Source organism: Pseudorasbora parva, chromosome 11, assembly GCF_024679245.1.
Source record: "Pseudorasbora parva isolate DD20220531a chromosome 11, ASM2467924v1, whole genome shotgun sequence".
Taxonomy (NCBI): domain Eukaryota; kingdom Metazoa; phylum Chordata; class Actinopteri; order Cypriniformes; family Gobionidae; genus Pseudorasbora; species Pseudorasbora parva.
In genome coordinates, this window is record NC_090182.1 from 2,201,847 (window position 1) to 2,216,910 (window position 15,064).

Consider the following 15,064-nt stretch of genomic DNA (forward strand, 5'->3'; position numbering starts at 1 on the left):
AAATATCATTTAAAACGTTAAAATAGTGAGATAAAATGTCGAAAATATGATTTTAAATGTCCTCATTATTAGATAAAAAGTCAAAAATATCATTTAAAACGTTAAAATAGTGAGATAAAATGTCGAAAATATGATTTTAAATGTCCTCATTATTAGATAAAGTAAAACATATGATTTTAAAAGTCATAATGGGAGATGAAAAATCAAAAATACGACATGCTAAGTCCTCATTATTAGATAAAAAGTCAAAAATATGATTTTAAATGTCCGCATTATTAGATAAAAAGTAAAAAAAAAAAAGATTTTAAAAGTCCTCATTATTAGATAAAGTCAAAAATATGATTTAAAAAGTTATAATAGTGAGATAAAAAGTTGAAAATACGACATGCTAAGTCATAATTATAAGATTAAAAAGTCAAAAATATGATTTAAATGTCCTCATTATTAGATAAAGTATAAAGATGATTTTAAAAGTCATAATAGTGAGATAAAAAATCAAAAATATTACATGCCAAGACATAATTATAAGATAAAATGTTTTAAATATTATTTTAAAAGTCCTCATTATTAGATAAAAAGTCAAATATCATTTAAAACGTTAAAATAGTGAGATAAATAGTCGAAAATATGATTTTAAATGTCCTCATTATTAGATAAAGTAAAACATATGATTTTAAAAGTCATAATGGGAGATGAAAAATTAAAAATACGACATGCTAAGTCCTCATTATTAGATAAAGTCAAAAATATGATTTAAAAAGTTATAATAGTGAGATAAAAAGTTGAAAATACGACATGCTAAGTCATAATTATAAGATTAAAAAGTCTAAAATATGATTTAAATGTCCTCATTATTAGATAAAAAGTCAAAATATGATTTTAAAAGTTATAATAGTGAGATAAAAAGTCGAAAATACGACATGCTAAGACATAATTATAAGATAAAATGTTTTAAATATTATTTTAAAAGTACTCATTATTAGATAAAAAGTCAAAAATATGATTTTAAAAGTTATAATAGTGCATAAAAAAGTCGAAAATATGACATGCAAAGTCATAATTATAAGATAAAAAGTCAAAAATATGATTTAAATGTCCTCATTATTAGGTACAAAGTCAAAAGTATGATTTTAAAAGTTATAATAGTGAGATAAAATATCAAAAATATGACATGCTAAGACATAATTATAAGATAAAAAGTTGAAAATATGATTTTAAAAGTCCTCATTATTAGATAAAAAGTCTAAAATATGACATACTAAGTCATTGTGAGATGAAAAGTTTAAATTAGGACATTAAAAATGTAAATTATGACCTAATTATGGAGATGAAAAGCTGAAATTAGATATAAAAAGTCTAAATTATGACCAAAACACACACTAAGACATTTAAGAGATGAAATCATGGCACCCTCTCGGCACGAAACTGGAGTCCATTTTGTGGGATTGTGTGAGTGAGCATCTGATGTCCTCAGGTGTGCAGGTGAGAGAGACGGAGGAGAACGAGGCGCTGGTGAACACCGTGAGGGATCTTCATAAACTCATCACTAGCAGACACCTGCCTGTGGTGCGCTCCTGGGTACAGGTAAACCCTCACAACTCTTAAAGGGTTACTTCACACAAAAAGGAAATGTCTGTCATTAACTCCTCTCCCTAATGTCGCTCCACACCCGTAAGACCTCCGTTCATCTTCACACACAGTTTAAGATATTTTATATTTAGTCCGAGAGCTTTCTGTTCCACTATTGTAAATGTATGTACAGTATACAGAGCGGGACAGTAACTCAGCTCATTCACTCGAGTCCTGTACTGAAGTTCACTGTTTGAGTCTCTGTGCTTTACTGGAGTATTATTTTTTCTGTAAACTTATGACTTTAACTTCACTCCATCTGAAAGACAAATATCGTCCTCTTTACTCCACTACATTTCTATCAAGGTCCTCGAAGTCGAAAGTCGTTTCTGTCGCAGCTTTGAAAGTCAGCGATGATTTTTTTCTTCTTTAAAAGGTGTTTGGGTTTTTGCAGAAAGCCTTTCAGGAATCACTCTTGTAGAGTCTCGTGAAGTTCAATGATTTCACAGCATTTATTAAACACTGATTTATAGTTTAGAGCAAAATGGAAGAAGACGGATGTCCAAATGCTCATTTAGTGGAGGATTCACATAAACAAAGTTGATTCTGTCTTCAGTGAAGGTGAACAGTGTGAGAATATCAGATGTGTATCAGTGTATTGGATCCGTGCATTCGGCCTTAAAGTGACAGCAGCTTTATAAAGAGCTTTGTAACTTTAGTATTTAAATGAGTTTAAGTTAGTCGTCTGCTAGTGTGTCAGATGGAGCGTCACTGACTGGCTTAAACCATGATGGCATAATGTGCATTTATACAACTATAATACAATAATGCGGCGACATAAAGAAGGAAATTTACTTTTGATACTTAAGTACTTTTAAAAAAACTTTTAAAAACAAATACTTCTGTACTTTTACTCCAGTAAAAATCTGTTTTTACAACTTTCACTTGTAATAGAGTAATATTTGACCAGCAGTACTTTAACTTTTACTCAAGTAACGAAGTTGTGTACTTTGTCCACCTCTGCATAAATATTGGATAACTTTAATACTTTTTGAGTTTCAGGTAGGGCTGGGCGATATGACGAAATATATCGTCTGGACGATAGAAAATGTCTATCGTTTTATATAAGGCTCTATCGCTTACACCACGATAAGGCGTTTATGGCAGAATTTTACGTCAAGATGCACCTCCCGCCACGGCATGCCCATGCACGCTGCAATACATAAACAAACATGGAGGAAGACGGTAGTAGACACGGTTCAGACCAGGGTAATTATGCCAGAGTGGGGGCATAAGCGCTCAAAACAAACTTCAGACACAGGCGCTGCAACAGACTTTTACGCGTGGCACATCATATAGCCATATTTTGAAATATTTTAATGGCAGGTGTAGGGATGGCGAAAACTAAACATTTTCTTGACCGACTACTGAGCCTCATTAGTCGGTTGAAACCGGTTAACCGATTAGTTTAAAATATGCTGCGCTATTTGAAATAACAGCCGCGAGCCGCGCTCCCTTTGTCTCTCTCTCGCTCTCTCACTCACACACACACGCGCTGCCGCCTCCCTTCCACTCACGTCACTTTTTTTAAATCCCCCACAGCGCGAAACACGAGTCCCGCAAACACGCCGCAGAGGAGCTTGTTTGTAATCGGAGGACAAATGGCTCCTTAGTTTCGAAATGGTTTAGGCACAAAGGTGATCGCGTTGAAAATAAAGGCGTTTGTCCAGCGTTAGAAGCTCATTTGAAACATTGCCGCGGCTCATTTAAGAAAATGACAGCTCCGAAGAGACGCTGCTTTAGTTCGAGGTAGTGCTAACAATAATAAAGAAAGATGATCAACACCTTATGTGTTACCACTGAAATGAAGATGTAATATATTTCCAAAAGTAAGCCCATCTTAAGCGAAATGCACTCTTCATACTGTTGTCTGCCCTGGCTCTAACCTCGAGTGTTTACTTTTTGCGAGCGCGCAAACCCAAACGCTGTGACCTCGCGCCAAATGTTTTTATTGGTTTATTAAAACAGGCGAGTTATGAAAAATTGAGTGCGAGGGATATGTTCACTTCACACAAAAAGATTTTGGAATGAGATGGCCATATCGTTATCGGGATATCAAATGAGCTATATCGGGATATGAAATTCTGGCCATATCGCCCAGCCCTAGTTTCAGGCATGCAAACTTGAGGCAGAAACACACAAGAAGTGCCTTTTCCCCATTTTTGAACGTTCACCATTGGCATATAATGAGCCAAAGATTGCTAAAGTCAACATATTTCACTTATAGATCTAACAATCTCTGTGTGAGAATAAAATAATGATGCTGCCATCTTTATAAAGTAATTTTTACACCCCTATAATTTTGCTCCAGATCTCAGGTGAAAATTGGTAATTTTGACCCTCCTCTACAAAACAAAACAGTGATTACTCAGTCAATATAAACCTGTGTCATTTCATATTTTGGCTTTCATCATTATTTATGTTTGTCTTTATACAGAATAAATATTTACAACATCTAAAATTTGAGCCAGGGACTCTATAGTGCCATTATTCGCTTTGAGTCAGTGCATATTGTACTACAACCTTTGTATTTGTCTTTCATGCATCTCATAAATGTACTATTTACTTGAACGGAGTTGTTTATTGTGTGATTTTTAATGTCTTACAGGTCTTTACAAAGGTAGGTGTCGAGGAAGAACTGATAAGGAGAGCCACCGAGTTAAAGAAATCCCTGGAGCAGGCCTTGAGGAGACACGAGGATCTTCATATAGACTACAAGGACCGAGAGAGACGAGTGGTGAGTGTTTCCAGAGCCAGATCTTTCTGCACTGATTTCTGTTCACACTGGAGGCAAAAGTGGCCCAAATCAGATTTTTTTGGGGTCAAGTGACCAGGTCAGACTTATTCAGAGGTAGTGTGAACACTCAAATCTAGCCCAGATCTGATTTGTTCAAATCAGATTTAGACCACATACATATGTGCACCTGAATCAGACACAGATCAGATTTTTTTCAATGCGGCTGCAGTGTGAACAATCAAGGCGGATTTGATGCGACTTTTGCATCAATCTATGCCGACATTGTCACAATTATGTGCGGCGAGTTATCCCTAGACACAACAGACACAGACAGTAACATTAAAGGGGTACTTCAGCACTGGGAAGATGAATCTGTATTTAAACTGGGTCATTAATGCAGTAGAAATGTGAAATTATTTTTGAATTTGGTGTCTTCTAGACTGAGAAAAGACAGAAAATGTATTTTTGTCTCATGGGGATGAAAGACTACAATTCCCAGAATGCTTCACTGCCCTGTGAGGCCACTCCCACAGCCACCGCTACTGGATTACTGTGACTGAGTTTGAGTTAGAGAACAGACACTACAGTTAAAAACTGAACGTGTGTGTTCAATATAAGGGTCGAGTCGCCGCGCGAGTCTCACAGCACTGAGCACTGACTGCAGGAGTGAGATAAATGAGCTGATGAGCTCCCGTGATGAGAGCTGAGGTAATCGCGACTACACTCGCGGCATACATTCACAACGCGAGTTCAGTCTGGCGCGTTTCAGTTCCTGCCTTTGCAAGCTTAACTTTCATAGAAATTAATTTGAGAAGTTAAAAGACTTCCATTGCTCAGCACAGCTCCGTTTAAATGAGTGCCTGCAGCTGAGCTGAGCTGTGAGTGTGATCTCCATCAGGGTTGCCATATTGGGCGGTTTCGCAATCTATTTTGCGGGCAAAAATGGGTTTGGGCGGGTGGATAAAAATTGGGCTGGTTTTGGATCAATGCGGCTGGTTTTTTGTAGCCGAAACACCGGCACTTCAGATCCTTGTTCCTGCGACCCTCTGTTCAACAGGCACCAGTCTCACTCACTCACACGTACAAAACAGCTCTGGCTTGGCTGACATGCTTTGTCTAGAGATGGCCCGCCGTGCACGAACGTGCTGCTTCTGCAAAGACTGACACATGTTGTCTAAATAATATGGTCAGCGCAATTTTAATGTAATGTTATTCATGACTATGCATGTTTCATGTATTTGAAATAGGCTAATTGAAAAGTTAAAGTGGGTTATTTTGTATATCCATAGGCTATATGACTCAATGTTTTCATGTTAGGCTTTTGTTCCAAGCGACTTTTATTGACAATAAACACTCAACTAAGAGGTGATCACATTATTTTTCCGTGACATAAGCTTATAGTTTAATAGTATAGACGGTTTCATCGAACGCACGCGCATTGCTACGGTTACGCGCCTGGCCCGAAGTTAACTTCCGGTCTGTGTCTGTTTGTATGGCGCACTACTCAGTAGAAATACATTTTAAAGTACTATTCTTGGTTAACATGATATAAATATTAAAAATCAAGCAGAGAGCACATGACACAAGTTTCCCAACATTATTCTTATATTATGAAACAAAGAAACATGTTATGCCGACGCATTGCATAATTGAAAGGCGAGTGCCCACGCATTTATATAGGCTACTGTGAACCCACCGGTAAAATGATGTTCGTTCAAATCCAGCTCAGGCATGACATAAATCTGTAGCTTACTATACTTGTTGTAGCCATTAAACAATGTTTTTTTTCTTCTTCATATTTATGTTTAAATATTATAATATTATTTTTAGATCTCATCTGATTATGATAGGCTATAAGTGCAAAGATGCGAGTGGGTCAGAAATGATTTTGGTGGTTATATTTAGTTTAATATTAAGTTTTGTTTTGTAAAAAGCCTTTCTTTCGTTTTGTACAAATTGTCTCTTAATTTTAATAAAGGGTTGTTCGGTTAATTTCATGTATTTAATTAATAAGAAATAAATAAGTAGACTAGGTCGCGGAAGCCATCGCTTTCATCATGAACTGAAGCGCGTCTCAAACTGAAACTCGGCAGGCTTGCCTCAGACATGAGGAATATGTAGCCTAATATGTGTAGAAACGAAAAGATTTAAATAAGCACATGGTGCAGTGTTCAGAACTCACACGGTAAACAACCAGCGTTATACAGATGATCACGGCGATGGGCATGAGCGGGATGGGAAAGTTTAAGGGATTTTTTTTTTTTTTTTTTACCTTCTACTGAATATGATCGGGTGCAAGCACATTTTAAACAGGTAGCACTTATTCACACGTAATTTTGTGAATAAGTAATTTTGTCGTTTTCTCTAATGATTTCAAAAACATCTTGTAGTGCGCTTGTAGTTATCAGTACTGTTATTCTATTATATGATTTTGTCATTTCACACTGTGGCCAATTTAAATGTTACCAACTAAATGAGACATACTGAGTTTATAATTAAATTTATTAATTGCGTTTAATTATTGCATCTAAAGATTTTTCACGTGAATAAAGGCAAATAGATTTGCACACTTTGCTTAATCACTGGTCTAGTCTGTTAAACTTGTCAGAAGTTCTCGTTTCTAATCTGCCCTCGTGGTCTATTTTTTCTCTCATCAAAACCGAATACCATCAGTGGTTGTACATCAAGAGCAGGAACAGTTTTTGTGCGTTTTGTTTCGCGATCTGACCGGAACAGAAAGTCTCTGCAACGGCGTTAAGCGTTAGATTAAAGCGCTCGTCTGTGTGAAGACTGCACGAGCCGCGTTTGCTGCATTGAACTGCATTGTTTGTATTAGTTAGGTTAATCCGTGAAGCAAGATGTTTTAAAAAAGTGGTAGGGACATGTCCCACCCTTAAATTACGCCTATAAGTTAAAAAAATTGGTTGATTGACGCCAATCGGACGTTCATGTTTTTTTTTCCGTCTATTTGAAAGTTCGGCTAATAAACATGGTCATTTTTTTAATAAGTTACATAAACTGCTTTCAGGAGTTTTTGACCGGCATATATAATCAAAATGTCCGGAAAACGAAACCTCTGCCGGTCACTTTGACCGGCTCCATTTTTTTCTAGCGGAAACTCTGGGATCAACGTGACGGTGAGTAATGACAGGATTTTCAGTTTTGGGTGACCTACCCTTTAAGTGGGGCGTTCCCTTTCGAGAGAGGTTCCTCGTATTACGTATGGGAAAACTCCTTTTCTCGAGAATATGAAGCAAAACTTTAATAAAGGTATCCATGTAAAGCGCAGTGCCGCTGAACGGCCATAACTCAGCGCGAGGAGCGCTCTGATTGGCCGGGCCACGGCAACTGCATGAACCTATGGTGAGGCGGCTGAGAGGAACGAGCCAATGGGGGGCGTTCCAGAAGCCCGCCGAAAAAAGGTGCTTATATTTGCATACAGGAGGCTATATAAAGCCCTGATTTCGCCATAGGTGTCAGATTTTATCTCCTTCAGCGATACCTTCGCTGACCTCCGGAAGAAGCAACCGCCGTCGAAAAGGCACCAGCGGAACCTGCAGCTGAGGACGACGGACTCCCTCTCCGCCTTCTCTGCCGTTCCAGCTACGCCATCCGGCGATCGTATCCTTTTATACTCTCTTCTCCTAAAAGAGCGCGGGGCGTTGTTTCAAATGCCTCGCATTTCCTGCGGCTCTTGCAGAGCTCCTCTCCTTGGCGGCGACCGTCACGTCATCTGCGTGGCATGCCTTGGACGGGACCACGCGCAGCTCGCACTCTCTCAGGGCGGCTGCCCCGAGTGCGATGAGATGGCGCTGCAGACCCTTCGGGCTCGCCTCGCCACCTTCGACCAGGTCCCTCCTCCTGCCGCTGGGCCGCGCCGCAAGAAACGCCGCGACCAGAGGCTGCCGGAACGGTCTGGCGACTGCACGCCGGATGACTCCCCGCGTGCCTCGCCATCGCCGGTCACCTTCACCCAGGAGGAACAGCGTCCCTCTCATGCAGCGGCCTGTTCGGTTTCCTTCGGTGGCCCGCCGCCAGAGGATGATGAGGACAGCCTCTCCACAGCCGCTTCTGGTAGCGAGTGGTCAACTTCTGTCTCGGAGCCCCCCGCTTCGACGCAGACCGCCACGAGCGCCAAAACTAACGTCGACGCGGAACTCATCCGCGTGCTCTCCAGGGCCGTGGAAGACCTCGGGCTCGAGTGGTCCCAGCCCGATGAGCCAACACGCAGCAGACTGGACGAGTGGTTCCTGGAAAGCCGCCGCCTCTCTTCTCCTCAGAAGCCCGCGCCTTTCTTCCCTGAGGTACACGACGAGCTTACGAAGTCGTGGAAGTCGCCCTACTCTGCTCGCGCCAGATCCGCTTTTTCCCCAGCGCTCTCCGTTGTCGACGGCGCTAAGGAAAAAGGCTATGAGTCTCTTCCACCCCTCGAGGAGGCTGTCGCCGCGCACCTCTGCCCGCCCTCCTCCTCCAGAGGATGGCAGTCCAGGGCTCAGCACCCGTCCAAGCCCTGCCGCACCACTTCTGCTCTCGCTGGCCGGGCATATGCCTCCGCTGGCCAGGCTTCCGCGGCCCTTCACACCATGGCTATCCTTCAGGTGTTCCAGGCCAGACTTCTCCGCTCCTTGGATGAGTCTGTCCCCGACTCCGATGTTTTGAAGGACCTCCGCAGCGCGACGGACTTGGCCCTTCGCGCCACTAAAGCCACTGCACAAGCCATCGGGAAAAATATGGCTAACCTGACGGTCTTAGAGAGGCACCTTTGGCTGAATTTGACCGAGATGAAGGACGCGGACAAAGCCTCCTTTTTGGACGCCCCCATCTCCACTACCGGTCTCTTCGGCCCGTCAGTCGTGGGTTTCGCGGAGCGCTTCACCGAAGCGCAGAAGGCTTCACAGGCTATGAGGCATTTCCTGCCTAAGCGCTCCAGCTCGTCTTCAGACCAGAGACGCTCTCGAGGTAGACCCCCGCCTTCTCAACCCGCTAAGCCGGCAGAGCCACCTTCCCGGCCTCGCTCCTCTTCTGGACCGCGCCAACGTTCCCGCTCCGCGAACCGCAGCAGTCGGCCTGAACGCCGGGGACCTCGACCCAGGATTGTGTTGAACCCCGAGCCTCCGAAGCCGTCCTAGCCGCAGGGATAAAAAGGAGATGGTCAGGTCTCGCCTCGGCCGGACCCCCATCTCTCCCTCCCGGTCTCCCAGTTCCCCGCACCCAGGTGACTGCCGACCTCAGTTTAGCAGCCAACGAGCCCGTTGTCAAACGCACTCGCCTGCACACAAACGCCGTTATCACGGCGACCCAAATAAATCTCAAAAAGAGCTTTTTCTCTGTAGTAAATGTGCCCACACATCAGTCTGCACTCCTACACTCATTCACCCCTCCCACCCATGCTATAAATGTCCCGGCGCCCACTCCACAGTGCACGCCGCCACACATAAGCACTACCCCCTCTATGTCTCAAGCACAAAATGGCAGCGCTACCGAGTTCCCTCTAGTAGGCGACCCTTATCCGCGCCGGCTCCAGCCGCTATCGTGTCGGGCTCAGGCCTGGCAAGCCATGCCCGGGGTATCAAATTGGGTTATGAACATAGTAAAAAGGGGCTACTCGCTACAGTTCGTTCGCAGGCCCCCGCGCTTTCGCGCCGTGGTCGAGACCTCGGTGAGAAGCAGCGTCAGTCACGTGCTTCGCACCGAGATTTTGAAACTGGTAAAGAAGGGAGCGGTGGAGCCCGTTCCCCCTTCCAAAAGCGAGTCGGGCTTCTACAGCCGATACTTTCTCGTTCCGAAGAAGGACGGAGAGCTCAGGCCCATCCTAGATCTAAGGCATTTGAACAAAGCTCTAATGACTCGCTCGTTCAAAATGCTAACGGTGAAACAGATCCTCGCGCACATTCGCCCTGGGGACTGGTTTTTCACGATAGATCTGAAAGATGCGTACTTTCATGTGCAGGTAGCCCCCCACCACAGGCCATTCTTGAGATTCGCCTTCGAGGGGCAGGCTTATCAGTACACGGTCCTGCCATTCGGCTTATCCCTGGCGCCCCGCACGTTTACGAAATGTATGGACGCGGCATTAGCCCCGCTCAGGCTGAAAGGGATGCGGGTGCTCAACTACCTCGACGACTGGCTAGTGATAGCCCAGTCTCGAGCAGAACTACTAACACACAGATCCTGGCTCCTCAACCATTTAGACTGTTTGGGTCTCAGGATCAATATCGCCAAGAGCTCGATGTCACCCACTCAAAAGATATCTTTTCTGGGCTTTGTTCTAGACTCGAGACTCATGAACGCGCGGCTGACGTCACAGCGCGCGCTATCCGTCCAGAACATGGCGACTTCATTCAAAGCCGGAACTCGCGTTCCCCTGAAACACTTTCAGAGAATGCTCGGCCTTATGGCCTCGGCATCGTCAGTGCTCAGGCTGGGACTGCTACACATGCGTCCCCTCCAGCGTTGGCTACGCGCCCGTGTCCCTCCTTATGCATGGAAATGGGGCCGTTTTCCCGTCAAAGTGAGCCACAGCGTTGTCAAAACTTTGGCTCCTTGGACGAGGACAGAGTGGTATCGGAGGGGCGTGCTTATGGGCACAGTCACGAAGTTGAAAGTGGTCTCGACAGATGCCTCCACTCGGGGGTGGGGAGCCCTACACGAGGGCAAGCCGGTCTCTGGCCTGTGGGCGGAAACAGAGAAGCGGCTGCACATAAACTGTCTAGAGATGAAAGCGGTCGCCTTATCGCTGAGAGCTTTCCTTCCACATATAAAGAACCACCACGTCTTGGTTCGTTCAGACAACATGTCGGTGGTAGCGTACATAAACCGCCAGGGTGGCCTGAGATCATATTCCCTTCACCGCATGGCGAAGCATCTCCTTTTATGGGCAGAGCACAACCTGAGCTCCCTGAGGGCGGCTCACGTGCCAGGTATTCTGAATGTGGGTCCGGATATGTTATCCAGGAGAACCATTCCCCCAGGGGAATGGTCTCTTCACCCGCAAACGGTTCTCTTAATTTGGAACACCTTCGGCAGAGCGAAAGTGGATCTCTTCGCCTCAGAAGACAACACTCACTGCCCAATATTTTTCTCCAAACGCAGGGATGCCCTGGCCCATGTCTGGCCCAGTCTCCCGCTGTATGCTTTCCCCCCGATCGCGATGCTACCACAAACCATCAAGAAAATCAGGGAGACAGCATCCGCGGTGCTTTTAATAGCCCCGCTCTGGAGGAACCGAACGTGGTTCTCCGATCTGATCCAGCTGTCAGACACAGCCCCATGGCCCATTCCGCTGAGGAAAGACCTCCTCACGCAGGCGAAGGGGGGGATCTGGCATCCCAGTCCCGAACTATGGGCCCTCCACGTATGGCCCATCAACTGGTATCGGGAAACCTCTCTGACAGAGTTATGAACACCATAGCGGAAGCTAGAGCCCCCTCGACGAGGCGGCTCTATACTCTGAAGTGGTCAGTGTTTTCTAACTGGTGTGCCGTCCGAAATATCGACGCACGCTCATGCGAGATAACAGAAGTGCTCGCTTTTCTCCAAGAGCTACTGGACGCGGGTCGTTCCCCCTCCACGCTCAAAGTTTATGTCGCCGCCATAGCAGCTAACCACGCTCAGGTCGCGGGACATTCACTAGGGAAAAGTGAGCTCATTGTACGTTTTCTTAAAGGGGCCAGGAGATTGAACCCCCCTCGCCCCCCTTCGGTCCCTATTTGGGACCTCGCGGTGGTTCTAGACGCTATGAAGGGTCCCCCCTTCGAGCCTCTCCAGACCGCGACCATAAAGCTTTTATCATTCAAAACTGCGTTTCTGCTGGCTCTGGCCTCGGTTAAACGTGTGAGTGACTTACACGCACTCTCAGTGAGTCCGTCCTGTCTCGAGTTCGGGCCCAACAACTCCAAAGTTGTTCTTAAACCGAGACATGGTTTTATACCCAAAGTGCTTTCTACCCCTTTTAGAGCACAGGTTATTACTCTGCTTCCTTTACCCGTATCTCAGGGTGAACAGGACGCGAATCTGCTCTGCCCGGTCAGAGCTTTGAGACTGTATCTGGAGCGCTCCTCCCCCTTCAGGCAGTCGGACCAGCTGTTTGTCTGCTTCGGCGGCCGCACTAAAGGTTGTGCTGTCACGAAGCAAAGACTCTCACACTGGATAGTGGACGCTATCTCGCTGGCATATGAGTCTAAAAACCTGACTTGCCCTATAGGCGTTAAAGCCCACTCCACTAGAGGCATGGCCTCATCTTGGGCTTGGTCGTGTGGCATTTCTTTGGAAGATATCTGTGCGGCGGCAGGCTGGGCCTCTCCGTCCACTTTTATCAGATTCTATAAATTGGAGGTTCCAGCTCTACAAGCAGGGCTTCTCTCCATTTAGGCTCTATCTTGACCCTGGTAAACAGATTGCCTTTAGTTTTGGCCTGTACACTTCAGTCCTTAAGCACTTTCATTTATCATAAGATCCGACTATGTCCGATCAGCCGTTCAAATGAACCGACTCTGTCCGATCAGCCGTTCAAATGAACCGACTCTTCCGGTTCTTCATCCCCCCTTATAGCCGCCTCTTCGGTGTCTCGGGGGTTATTTACATGTGCTTGGGTATACTGGGTCAGTCAGCACACACGGCGCTTTACATTGTGTTCCCATACGTAATACGAGGAACCTCTCTCGAAAGGGAACGTACTCGGTTACTTTCGTAACCTCGGTTCCCTGAGAGAGAGGAACGAGTATTACGTTCCGTGCCGTGTTTATGCTCTCAGGTATCGCTTCAGTCGATCTAAAAACCTGACACCTATGGCGAAATCAGGGCTTTATATAGCCTCCTGTATGCAAATATAAGCACCTTTTTTCGGCGGGCTTCTGGAACGCCCCCCATTGGCTCGTTCCTCTCAGCCGCCTCACCATAGGTTCATGCAGTTGCCGTGGCCCGGCCAATCAGAGCGCTCCTCGCGCTGAGTTATGGCCGTTCAGCGGCACTGCGCTTTACATGGATACCTTTATTAAAGTTTTGCTTCATATTCTCGAGAAAAGGAGTTTTCCCATACGTAATACTCGTTCCTCTCTCTCAGGGAACCGAGGTTACGAAAGTAACCGAGTACGTTTTCCCACTCTATATTAAAGACATAAATGGGAGATTATTTATAATAAACATGCTGAAACAAAAAAAAATCTATACATTAAGATAATGGTGCACAATCAAAATTAAAGATGCTAACGCATAAGAAAGATAACGCATCCTCTGGTGTTATTGATGTCTACCGGAAGTTAAGTTTGGGCCACAAAAGCGCGCATGCGCAGTAGCGTTTGTTTATGTTGTTACCGTTGAAACCGTCTATAATAGTCAGACTGAGGATGCTTTTGCGTCCATTTCGTTTTCCATTTTTAAACCAGACATGGAAAAGCAGTTTCTTTTTTTTTTTTTTTCACTGATTAATAGCTAGAATTAGCAGATAGGCTACAAGGTAATTGTCTTAAATAATATTTAATAATATTAAAAAACAAATCTTAAGTAATATTAAAAATAATATACATTATTTATAACTTTTTTTTTAAGTGCCCATAAGCAGGACCTTTTCTTCTGAAACCCATAGATTGACTACGGACAGAGGCATAGAAAGTCTGTGTACATCGGAATGAAAGATGTAATTTAAAAAAGGGTGCAGCTTGATTTTTTTGTTTAAAAGAAAAAAAGTAGAAATGGCTGTATTTTGTTTTCCAAATGTATTGTCATCAAATAATAGTATTAGATAATTGGACGACATTTCCGATAATTTTTTAATTTGTTGGCCTAATCATTATTTGTAAGTTTATTGTGTTTCATTTGACTGATCATATCTTTATCTGGAAATAATTTTACAAAAGAACATTTGTAAAAGTAATTTTTTTTAATATAAATCTGTTCGTTTTTAGTTTATAAAAATGCAAAACGTAGCCTAACTAATTTTTTTTTTTAAATCCAAAAATAAGTTATTTTATTTTGTGCGCATGGAATTTGTGTATAGCCTAAATTTTGATATACATTTTGTTATTCAACATAGTATTTAAAAATACAACAACCATTCCATTTAATTATTTTTTTCCATGATTAAAAACGAAAAAGGAATGGACGCAAAAGGACCGTTGCATTCATTTCACTGAATGTTGTTTCTGAAATCGGATAGGCTAGTCGATACACAAGTCATTTTAAAGCTTGTTAATGATTTCAATGTATTTAAATGAGAAACAAGCCCCAAAAAAATTGGGCGGTTTTTCGGCGGTTTTTTTCGCGAAGTTTTGGGCTGGAAAACCCCGCTGGCATCTGGCAACCCTGATCTCCATCCCTCATGCGCGTGTTCAAAACATGAGGAAATGGCTCCCTCTGCTGGCTGTAGTCTTTAGCCTCTGGCCAATCATTCCAAAGATGATGCAAATATTGTCAATTTGCGTCATGGGAGGAATTTTTCCAGAAATAAAATGCATAAATCTCTCGTCTCAGGGGGATATGAGGGGAAAGCACAATCATTTGATTATACTCCAGGGTTTCTACTGATACAAAGCCATATGCTAATCGCTGAAGTAACCCTTTAAAAACTTGACTAGATATGGAGAACAGCGATGAAGCGAGTCAATGGAGGGAGAGTGAGGTGTTAGACCTAATCAGTATATGGGGAGATACTTCAACTCAAGCTAAACTAGACGGATCCTACCGTAACCACTCCGCTTAAAA

General features: G+C 43.8%; 1 protein-coding gene across 1 annotated transcript in view; it reads left to right on the forward strand.

Moving 5' to 3' along the window:
• Positions 1-15,064, forward strand: part of uvssa (UV-stimulated scaffold protein A) — a 94,675-nt gene that overhangs the window by 11,442 nt on the left and 68,169 nt on the right. Inside the window, exons 6-7 of the mRNA XM_067456793.1 lie at positions 1,475-1,584; positions 4,238-4,366. Of these exons, the coding sequence (XP_067312894.1) occupies positions 1,475-1,584; positions 4,238-4,366 (239 nt within the window). The remainder of the gene's footprint in view (positions 1-1,474; positions 1,585-4,237; positions 4,367-15,064) is intronic.